The 12764-nt window shown below is 26.0% G+C and overlaps 1 protein-coding gene across 9 annotated transcripts in view; it reads left to right on the forward strand.

Moving 5' to 3' along the window:
• The window catches only part of PhKgamma (phosphorylase kinase gamma), a 40106-nt gene that overhangs the window by 11715 nt on the left and 15627 nt on the right, over positions 1 to 12764 (forward strand). For all 9 annotated transcript variants that reach the window (XM_036359430.2, XM_036359429.2, XM_036359428.2 and 6 more), the window contains exons 3-5: positions 11975 to 12153; positions 12231 to 12515; positions 12609 to 12699. In XM_036359430.2, the coding sequence (XP_036215323.1) occupies positions 11975 to 12153; positions 12231 to 12515; positions 12609 to 12699 (555 nt within the window). The remainder of the gene's footprint in view (positions 1 to 11974; positions 12154 to 12230; positions 12516 to 12608; positions 12700 to 12764) is intronic.

Below are 12764 nucleotides of genomic sequence, written 5' to 3' on the forward strand. Positions count from 1 at the left end.
GAATTTGTTAACCTAGTGTACTCGGCTCCAAAACTTTAAACGCATTTTTCTCGAAACGTTGTTTTTAGAGTCTATGAGGAAAATTGCTCCGAAACGGCTAAACCGATCGTCTTAAAATTTTCACACGACCTTCTTACATATCAGGTTGATCGGATATTGAACAAAAAACGACTTTTTTGGAAATCAGCATTTTGTCAAAAATTAAAATTTTTTCTTGACCTTCGATCATTATCTGTATTCATCTATAGTAATAATAATTTTTTTGTGCTTTTGAATTTGAGATAATTTTAAGCAGAAAAATCTTCCTCACCGCCAGACACCTTTTTTCGAATGTTCTCCTGGAGATCGACTAGGGGTTAAACCCAAATCCAAAATTTTTTAAAACGAATCGCCGATTATTATAATACATTAAAATCTGTAAATGTACATTCTTTCTATTAATATATTAAATAAACCGCCCTTTCACAAAAAGTTCACAAAAATACACGTTTCTTCAGACTTGCCAATGTTTGAAACCCCTTAAATAGATGAATGGCTGTGGCACTCATTTTTGCGCCTCGCGTGCGTACTTTCACTCTCGCTACTACAAGTATTACCAATTATTTTGTAAACGTAGCGTTATTTGCTGGTACAATTTATTTTATCTATATTCTATCTGATTTCTTGAAATCAATACTAACTTCTGGCAAATATAGAAGACTTAAATGACCGTGATGCGCACTAAATTTAAATTAGAATAAACAAGTTATATGTCTACATGCACATGTACATATGTATGTGTGTATGTATGTATGAGTGCATACTCATACGTACTAGCTGACAAAAGTTGAACTCAAAGTAGAGAGATGAGAAAAACATAAAAATAGCCTCATACATTGTTGTATGCACAAGGTACGTGTGTATGTATGTATGTCTAATGTACATAGAAACCAAAGTGATAAACTATTGCGTAAATTAATTCTGTTGGCCAAAAAAGGAAGAGTACAATAATAATCAAAATAAATTAAGCAAATCAAATCAAATAGCAGACACACGATTAATTTATCCAGAATAATATAAATATATACATATAAATGTATTTATATATCTATAAATAAATATACTATGAAAGAATAAACTACTCTTCAACACTAAAAAAATTCCGCTTATGAATACATGTACATATCTTTTTCCGGCCCATCCGGAACACGAGCGAAGTTAGATGACATCAGAGCGCTTTACACGTGCCTCATTTCTGCATCATCGCCCAGCACATCACATCGCGCGGTAATAATCATACGTAATGTATACAAATAATTGGTGTACATACCTACATACTCGTACATACATTAGGGTGGCTAAAAAACTAATTTTTTGAATTGGTGCTCTGAAAAAAAGGTTCTTAGTAAAGTCGGAGTTGCTCATACAACATGGTGTACTATATATATACAATACATTTGATGCATAACTTTAACTGCTTATAACTTTTTAAGAAAAGTATTTATAAAAAAAACCAACAAGATCTTTTTTGTAAAGCGGAATATTTTATATTAGAATATTTCCTTTTCATAGTTGTAGATCTATTTACTTTGGAGCTTAACGCAAAAGATCAAAAATCCCATGTTAAATGTATGGGAAAAGTAAAACGATATAGGAGCGGTTTAAATTGAATACATCAAAAGCTTATTTACATTGCATAATTTTTTCAGAGCAAAGCTGTAATTTCAGGAGACGTCTGAAAAAAATTAAAGCCAGCTTGTTTAAATAATGAACACCCTAATATATACATGTATGTATATCCGGTTTAAGATTTTAGTTTGTTCTCAAAACCGGCTTTGGCTGCCGGCATCTGCAACAGCTGATATGTACATTTAAACAAATATACTTATTTACATACATATGTACATCACCTTATATAGCTTTATTGTATGCATGTGCATGCATCTGTGTCTATATGCCTCCATATGCCACCAGCCGAATTTGAGGCCACTTCTTGACTTTTGTCAAGTTTAATAAATTTGAACTTTTTGACTAAAGTCAAACACACCAAAACATCGTTGTGTGCAAATGCATATGTGTATATATTTATTTCTATATGCTTTTTAGTGCTAAAATTTGCCAATATAGCGCGAAGAAACAACAAAAAAACCAATTGACTGTGTACATAATTAAATTAAAGCGAAGCCTTTTGTTTATTTATTTTTTTGGGTGAAATCAGGGACATTTTGCAAACAAGTAGAAAAAAAGAAAACTAATTGATTCATTTAGAAAAAAAAGTCATTAGGCGGTGTGCACGCGTATAATAGAAGCATACGTTGATTTATATATAAACATATGTATATTAAGGCTTATAGATAAATAGAAAATCATTCGTACGAAAATAATCTCATCTGCTGTCACACGCTTTCGAAATGTAGGGCGATCACTCAACTTGTATCTACATATACATATATACATGCATATGCACCTATACAAAAATATGTGTGCATGTATTGATGTATAAAGTAAATGGTTGTATTCCTTATAGTAAAGCTTTCTCTTACTTTTATTTCTGCGTTTCATAAGTTTACGGCTGCAATTCTTAAGTATTTTTAGTAGAATAAACTACAACGAGCGTATGCTGTTAATTTTAAAAAGGTTAAAATGTGTCAATTATATTATTAAATTAAAAAAAAAAGTAGCTACTGTTCCGGCTGAGATTCTTACAAATTCTCAATTTGATATTTTTAACTTTTTAGTAGCTCAATAATACGTTATAAAACATATATTAATTTTTTAATATTTTATATATTTTTTCATTTAGCTGCGAATTTGTCTCTATAATATTTATTAAACTTAAAAAAAAAATTATAAAAAAATGATAAAAAAATTATTAAAAAATTAAAAGAGGTTAAAAAAAATTAAAAGATAAATTAATAATTAATGTGAAAATTAAAAAAGTTGATTAAAATATAAAAAACTAAAAAAGAAATGAAAAATTGGAATATATAATTTGAAAAAAAAAATTAAAACAAAAAACCAATTAAAACAAAAAAAAAACTATAAATTTAATATTTATTAAACTTAAAAAAAAAATTATAAAAAAATTATTAAAAAATTAAAAGAGGTTAAAAAAAATTAAAAGATAAATTAATAATTAATGTGAAAATTAAAAAAGTTGATTAAAATATAAAAAACTAAAAAAGAAATGAAAAATTGGAATATATAATTTGAAAAAAAAAATTAAAACAAAAAACCAATTAAAACAAAAAAAAAACTATAAATAATAAAAAAATAAAAAAAAGATACAAAAAATTTTAAAAACTAAAATATATAAAAAAAATAATATATAATTAAAAAAATTTTGTTTTGTTTTTATTTTTGTTTTAATTTAATAAATTCATAATTTTTATAAGAAAAAAAAAATGTTAAAATAAATAAAAAAATTAAAATTAAAATTAAAAAAAAAAAGTTAAAATGTTAAAACTACAAAAAAAAATTTAAAAACTTAAAATTAAAAAAAAAAATAAAAAATTAAAATTAAAATAAAAACAAAAAGAAAGGTTTTAAAAATTAAAAAAAAAAGATAAATTGATAATTTGTATACGAATTAAAAAAATATATTGTATAAAAAACAAAATAGAATAATACAAAATAAAATTGTAAAAAGATAATATTAATAACAATTAAAAATCTGTTAAAAATACAAAAAAAATAATTTAAAATAAAAAAGTTAAAGAATAATTAAAAATTTTATGATTTTTGCTAAATTGATATATTATTAATTATTTGTTTATTTAAATTGTAATTTTGAGTTCTCTTAATTTCTCTTAACTAGCTCTGAGTTAAATTTTTTTTAATTTGAAAATTTATTGTAAAAAAGCAGCAATATGTTATAGTATATTTTTAATATATCAATAAAACTCATTTTTTAACTGCCCTTGTATAAATTTTCATATTTTCTCTTGAATAATTTTGTAATATTAATATGATTTTTGTTTTTAATTTTTCAGTAATAAATTTTTTAAAGAGCAACTTTTAATAACAATAAATTTCCGATTTAAAATCTAACAATTTTTATGTGAGAGATAGTGTTCGAGCCTCGAAAAGAGTTTTTCAATCCAAAATCTTCTCGTAAATATGCAACAGGCTTTGTCAGCAGCCCTTAATATAATAAATCGATATTTTGTAGAGGAAATATTAATCGCGACATATCGATTAGCTGCTCAAAATGTCTGGAGCGCCTCAGGATAGGCTACGTTTTTCTCTACCGTGTGTTTTTATGAAATTATTGGAGTGTGTGTAATTATTGGTAGTTTGCCAAAACAAACAAAATTAATGCTTTATAAGATGTTTTTGTGTAAATATTTTGTAATTGTGAAATATTACTATTTCAAATACATTTAATAACGAAAAGCATAAGTCAATACTATATGCTGTTTGATAATATAACTGACGTCAATATTAAAAAAAAAACCCAAATTAAGTAATTGTTTACAGAACTTTGAATCACTGCTTGCAGAAGTAATAGCCAAGTATTGATAAAAGGTTTTGCGAAATAAGCCGTGAGCTTACGGAGCTTTTATAATGATACAGCTGCCTACAGGCACATATACATGCACACATGTATATAGATATGTTCACAGGTGTGGGTGCTTGCATTTTTGTTTCTATATATGTATGTAGATCTATATGTGAGCGTGTGAAAACAACACTTACACGCACGGGCCTATTGCATTCAGCAATCAGGCGGTAGCAACAGAGTAAAAACTAGAAGAAAGTAACAATTAGAACAATTTTCTTTAAGCATTTTATTTGTTTAAGTAATTTTAGCGAAATTATTGCGACGCAATAAGCGCTTGTAAGCTAAACTGGAGCGTAGGCTCTGACTTGCTTCTGCCTCATTGTAATTGTGTGTGTGCGTTCATTTCTTTTGTACTTCTTTGTTGTTTATCATTTTTCGCTAATAGTTTTGCGGGAGCCTTAAGTCAACAGTCATAAGTTTAAACTAACGTATGATAAATTACAATAATAAACCAAATATTTAGAGTAAGTTTATATGTAAAGATGCCATGCTTACATTGCATTAGTCGGACATTATATCTACTTATAAATTTAATTGTGTAAAATTACCCAACTAGCGCATTCGCAGGCAACGTGATGGCACATCTCTGAAAAACTGCTGTAGAACAATGATAAGTCTTTTAAGTAAAGAAATATCTTCAACTTCTTAAATGAGGCTCAATTTAATAAACAATTAAATAAACAAATATATACTACTAATTTTTATTGTTATTATTATTTCGAACAAGCATCAATAACGTTTATATAAATTATTTAAAATATAAAAACGCTAAGTTGGTAGATGATTGCTTGATTTTGCCCCTTTGGATATGCTACTAACTTGTATAAACTATAATAATAAAAAATTAAACATCATATGAAATTAAACATTTTTTTATTCACATAAAATTTAATTTTTTTGTTGAATAATATTTTTTATACATATGTACAGTATTTTTTTTCTTAACTATTATACTTTTTTTAATATTAATAATTTTAGTTTAGAAAAACAGCGTTTTTTGTATTTCTTATAAGGCATTTTAATAATTAAATAAATAAAAATAATGTACATTTATAGAATTTAATGAACTTTAAAAACCGGTGTTTCACTTTGAAAATTTTTGTATTCTTTTAAACTCGTAGCCAATTTCCAAGAGGACTACCGAAAAAAGGGAAAAAATGTGTCTCACGGTGTGAAAGATTTGTCTGCTAAAAGTTATCTCAAGTTCTAAAGCAAAAAAAAAAACCTTTAATACTATGGATTAGTGCAGATAATGCTCGAATGATTTGTCAAAATTATGAATTTTTACAATGGTGACTTTTCAAAAATCGAAATAATTATCAAAAATTGTATGCCTTCGATCTACACCTGATAAATATATCTCAGAGAAGACCGTATGAAAATTTCTCGTTGATCAGTTTAGCCGTTTCGGTGAAATTATCTTTATCGATTCTGAAATCAACGTTTGGAGAAAACGCGTTTAAAGTTTTGGGCGCCAATTACATAAAGTTAAAAAATCCGCCCACTAAACTCATATCCTCGAAACTATTTGCCATATCAACTTCAAGTTTTTGTGAAATATTCATAAATATATGTATTATCGTATGTACATACATATATTTAATATAAATATAGGCAAATAAGATGCAGAAGTAGATATAAGCATTTAATTCTACTGAAGCAACTTTTTATATTATTTTTTTTTTTACCAAAAATAAGTTATAATTCTTATTATTTTATTTGATATGGCTTATAAATCTTGCATATCGATTTCCATATTTTCCCCCATAATTTTTTAAAGATTTTTTTTATTAAAATTGCGATGTAATTGTTTCAGTCTTAATAAAGAAAACTTGAAATATATAATTTTTTCGATTAAATTCATAATTATCGATTGTTTATTAAATTTTTTATAAACAAGTAGATATAAGCCTTTAAAACTACTGAAGCAACTTTTTATATTATTTTTTTACTAAAAATAAGTTATTTTAACTAAAAAATAGTTTTTATGAAAATAAGTTATATTCTTATTATTTTATATGATTTGGCTTATAAGTCGATAAGCAATTTCATATTTTCCTCCATTATTTTTTTTAAAGATTTTTTTAAATTAAAATAGCGATATAATTGTTTCAGTTTTAAGAAAGAAAACGTGAAATATATAATTTTTTCGATTATAGTTTTAATTATCGATTGTTTTTTAAATTTTTTGATATACATTTTATATAAACAAAATTATTTTTTTTTTTTATAAAATTTTAGTTGTAAAAGTATTATACGTACATATATTTCATATATGCATATCTACTTCTTTACATACAAGATATATACAACCATAGTTATATACGCTTCAGTATCCATTACGCTTATTTAACTATACATTTTGCAAACATACATGTAATTGCATTACTCGTGCATCGTATTTTCTTTCCTGTTGTAATCATTCCCAAGCTTTTAATTAAATGTTAGGCAATACAATAAAGGTAAATGCGAAGCTGTAGATAAACTGTAGCACCGCAATGACAAATAGATGACAATGATCCACAACAATTGCAAGTAGAATATCATTCATTCAGCCAAGCAAACGGGTCGCACATGGCGCATCACTCCACCTTCGCCCGGAGTGTTCGTGCAATTGACAAATTATTTATGTGACTACATATTTTCTGCCTACATTTCGTTTTTTGCTGATACTTTTCAAGCCATGCGTCTGGAGCGTGGTCTGGCACAAAGGCAATAGCTGAATGTGACATACTTACATACAATACATACATACGTGTTTATATATAACTATATGTTATATGTATTTAAAGCGTATACATATGTATATATTATATGTAGCTACAGATTTACCAAATTTTTCAAATCTCTATGCATGTATGAATAAGTACGTGTATCTTTATATAAACAATTTTTGGTTTTTACAATGCATCACATAAGAAATAATCCGCTTCTTACTTTCACACATCCTCTCAAATACATCTGCAAACCTTTGTGACCTTGAACTGAACTTGAGCGTCAGTGCACTTTCTGCGTATATATCTATTCTTATATGTATGTATGTATTTTCGTTTGCCGCCGCCTAGATGTGTATTAAACAATTGTGTACCGTTAATTTGCTGACTGCCCGTAGCCGGTGTTTGGCAAAGCATCCCAGTACCGGTGACCGTTCGGCTACTGGCGGCTATAAAAATGTTTTTTCTTACGTTTTTGTTTTTGGAAATTACATATAAACGTGTTTGGCATACATATTTATGAATTTGTGTGGGCGTACGTGTTGGATATAGACTTTGAATTCCACAAAGTGATTCAATACACTTTTTTAAACACAAGCAGCCATTGGCTGATGTGTATGTGTGCATGCAAATTTTGGATGAAATATATATATATGCGCAACAATATCTTGAAGTCACCATAATTTACTGAAAATATTTGCTACAAAATTTTCCTGCAAATAAAAAAAAATTCTATTTAGCGATGCAACGTTGTATAAACTTTAATATACATATAAATATTTGTATATTAATTTAAATAATCTTGTCAAAGCTGTAAAAGCAGCTATTATATTTAGGGTTCTTCTAATTCAAATGATAGTAAATTCTATAAAGAATTTGAAATTAAATATTAATAGTTACAATAGTTTTAGTTTTTTTTTAATTAACTTTAATTTAAATTTTTTCTATTTTTTTGTATTATTTTTTACATTTTTTAATTTTGTTTTTAAATTTTTTTATATTTTTTTTTTATTTTTTTTTTTAATATTTTATTTTTTTAAATTTTTTTTATATTATTTGTTATATATTATTTTTTAAATATATTTTTTATATTATTTGATACAAATTTACAAACACACTACTATTTGAATACATTTAAGTATATTTTTTTTGGTTTTTATAAATATATTTATGCTTTAATTATATACAAATCTTGAATTTAATGTTCACTAAATTTTTTATTGGTTGTTTGTATTTATGCTTAATATTACCACTTTGTATATATTTTTTTACATATGTGTATATTTTTTAATTAATTAACTCTTTTGATTTTTAATACAATAACTTTGTTTTTTCAAATTTTCTTCCGTTGTTAAATTTAAATACCAACAAATTCATGCAAATGTTAAAAATTCAATAATTTTTTTATATATTTTTTTAATTATACATATATAATTTTTAAATTATTAATTTTGCTTTTTAATTATTTTTATTGCTTTTTATTATTATTTTTTATTGGTTATTAAGTATTTTAAGTATAACATTGTATTTTAAATTAATTTTATAATTAAATTTTTTTTTTTTTATTAATTTTTTTTCGTTTTGTTTTTTATATTTTTTTAATATTGCTTGATATTATTTACTCCAAATTATATTTTCCATTGAAATTCAAACTCCTCCGTTTGTAAGTTGACCATTGGGGGAAAATAGCAAGATTAGTACAAAAGATTATGTACATACATACATATGTATATGCTAATATTTTTTTAATTTTGAAATTATTAATATTATATTTTTGTTTATATATTTATTTATTTATTTTTAATATATTTTTTATTTAAGTTTTTTTTTTTAAAATTTACATTATTTTTCATTTACGTTAAAGCAAAAAAATGTTTAAAAAGGCAAATTTCAAACTAAATGCATATGTATGTATGTAGTTGTGTACACATATAAATATATATTTTTTCTTATCAGTTAAACTGTCTGGATTTAATTCATTAAAATAATTTCTAATGCAATGTAATAAACGCAAATAACATAGCTAAGTACATTTAGATCTAAATAGGTACATTTGTATATTATATACATAAATATGTGCCTCTGTATGTGTAGGTCAGCCAGCTGTTTGCCTTTGATGCAAAAACTATTGCCGCCAGTTTTGCAAAAAAAAAAAACAAAAAAAAACAGTAATACAAGTAAATTATGCGCAATAATTATACAATGTTAAAAGTAATATAAAACGAATTAATTAAATGAAATAAACGTAAAAGAATTAGTCATAATCGATCAGAGCAGTACGAGTATGAAAGACTGCCTCAACGTGTGTGATATATAACTAAAAATAATTTTAATTTAAAAAGTAACATATTAAGCAAGCTTATGAAGTAATTTATACAGCAATTACAAAGTGAATGGGGCACTTAGGTATTATAAAAGCATATGTATGTATATGTCTGCTGTTAAATTTTTTTTTTACATTTAATGTCGATAATTTTTAATTGCGCTCGTATTACGTTTGCATTAGACTGCACTTTAATCCACAAATTTAGCAAATCATCAGTAACTACAGTAGCCGTCAAGCTGTAAAGATAACAGTTGCTATGAAAAGTTCACATTTCTACTAAATACTCTTCTAATAGCATTTTTAAAGATTATAACGCGAACTTTGTGTGTTAAAATGCATTTTGAAGAGTTTCTTAGTCTAAGACTGCGTACTCGTATATATGGCGATTCGGTTAAACAAGTGTTGGAGTCGTTTGCAAAAACAATGAAAACATTAATTTTGGCTGCACTGAAGCTATAATACTCTTCACAGCTGCATTTATTATAGCATAAAAGTGTATGAAAAGATTTCATTTTGATTTTGATGGGTCAGTTTGTATGGCAGCTATATGCTATAGTGGTCACATCTAAATAATAGATTCCGATGTTGCAGTCCTGCCTTGGACTATAATGCCTACAAAAGCAGTGACTGTGATCTGACCGGTCATATGACAGTCACAGCTGAAAAAATTTTGTCAGCGCGCAGAACAAAGTTTATATCATTTTCTTAAGAGCCTTGTGCAAAAACTGTTGTAAACAAACGTATGTGTGTGAGTTGGCCATCAGCAGTTTCGTGTAGGGTATATACTCTAGTGGTTCGATTTCGAAACAGTATTAAATCTGTGTTTATTATTTCTTTGTGAGAAATTATAATAATAATTTTATGCTTTATTTATTTTTATTATATTCCCACATACGCTCATACACACGCAAACAGAAGTTGTATGCACTTTCAATGCAGTAATATTTATTATACTTTAAACTCTAAATGTTGAGTTATCACTCTGGGTTCCAATCTATTTGTAATTACAATCCCATTATATGTACACATGTACATATGTATTGTATATTCATATATGGTATATGTATACGTGTGTTTGTGTCATTGCCGCCTACATACATGCATATGTATGTGTACTTCTTGCTGTTATTGTTTTGAAATAATTACATACCTATCTTATATTCAATAAATATGCGCACATATAAATAATTATTTGAACTGTGTGGACTTTCTACGTTCCGGCTATTTGCCAATTTGACTGTGCGACTGTGTAAGGTTGGTTGACTGATCAACATTCTGGTTGTGGCCGTCTTTAGATTTGCGTTTTTATAAAATATATTAAATAAAAGTGTCCTCATTTTGTGTATAGTGTACAAATATACAAGTGTATGTATGTTTGTGTGCATACAATGCACCTTTTGTCCACTCATACATATACATATATTACTTATGTGTATATTTATTTATTTATAAGCTTGTGAAATGCAAATACTTACAACTTTTAGTTAGACGCGTGTGGAAAGTATGCTCAGATTAACAGATTGTACAAAAAAACAAGATTTCGAACTCAAATGAAATGAAATAATAATAACAGTTTTGTTATTGATTAAAATGAGAAAGAAATGTTATCGCAAAATAGTTTTTAATTTGGCCATTTCCTTATATGTTATCGAAAGGAATACAGCGCCAAGAAAAGCATGCGAATATCAGCCTTAAAAGTAATTATGTGCGAAAAAATTAAAAAAAAAATACAATACCTTATATTCTATTTTTAAAAATAGAAAAAATATTTATAATTAAAAAAATATTAAAAATATTTATAATTAAAATAATAGAAAATATCTTTATAATTAAAAAAATATTAAAAATAGAAAAAATATTTATAAATAAAAAAATATTAAAAATATTTATAATTAAAATAATAGAAAAAATCTTTATAATTAAAAAAATATTAAAAATAGAAAAAATATTTATAAATAAAAAAATATTAAAAATAGAAAAAAAAAATTATAATAAAAAAAATATTAAAAATAGAAAAAATATTAAAAATGGAAAAAAATTGTAAAATAGAAAAAATATTTTGCATTTAAAAAATATTAAAAATGGAAAAAAAATTGTAAAATATTAAAAATAAAATAAAAATATATAATAATTAAAAAAATCTTTTATATGCTTTTCATATTATATATAGTGTGTATTTATATATGTTTTTAATTTTTCGTTTATTCTTAATTTTTTTGCTTTACTCTTACATTAATTTGTAATGATTTTTGTTTCCCTAAAACTACGTATATATTTACTTTGTATCGAATTTGGAAACAAAAACCTCTTATTTTTATTTTATTAAAAGTTTCTTCTGTAATCAAGCACGCATTCAATAATTTTTTTCAATTTCTTCTTAAATTTTTTCAGAGGCATCAGTTCAACGGTACGACGCTGTATTGAAAAGGAGACCGGCAAAGAGTTTGCCGCCAAAATCATCGATCTTGGCGCCGCCACAGAAGCTGGCGATACTAATCCATATCATATGCTCGAAGCTACAAGACAGGAAATTTCAATACTCAGACAAGTTATGGGGCATCCCTATATAAGTGAGTAGTCGCAAAACGAAAAATGCATTTCAATTTCAACACAACTAATTCAACGTACATACTTACCGCTATTTCAGTTGATCTACAAGATGTTTTCGAATCGGACGCGTTCGTCTTTTTAGTATTTGAATTGTGTCCGAAAGGTGAACTCTTCGATTACCTCACCTCGGTTGTAACGTTATCGGAGAAAAAGACACGCACCATAATGCGTCAAATATTTGAGGGTGTCGAATATATACATGCAAAAAATATTGTACACCGAGATTTGAAACCCGAAAATATTCTACTCGATGAAAATCATAATGTTAAAATAACAGATTTCGGTTTTGCGCGACAGCTGAAAGGCGACGAGAAGTTGGCAGGTGTGTTTAGACCCGACTTAAACAATTTGCTTAAATGTCCATGTATATGTTTTGGGTTTTGTGATATTTTTATAACATTTCATTATATTTTAGACCTATGCGGCACGCCTGGCTATTTGGCGCCGGAAACATTGAAATGTAATATGTTCGAAGGCTCGCCTGGTTACTCAAAAGAAGTTGATATGTGAGTATCAAAAGAATAATATAAAATGGTGTTAACAAAAATTAATATTAAGAAAATTATTTATT

This window comes from Bactrocera oleae, chromosome 5 (genome assembly GCF_042242935.1).
Source record: "Bactrocera oleae isolate idBacOlea1 chromosome 5, idBacOlea1, whole genome shotgun sequence".
Lineage (NCBI taxonomy): Eukaryota > Metazoa > Arthropoda > Insecta > Diptera > Tephritidae > Bactrocera > Bactrocera oleae.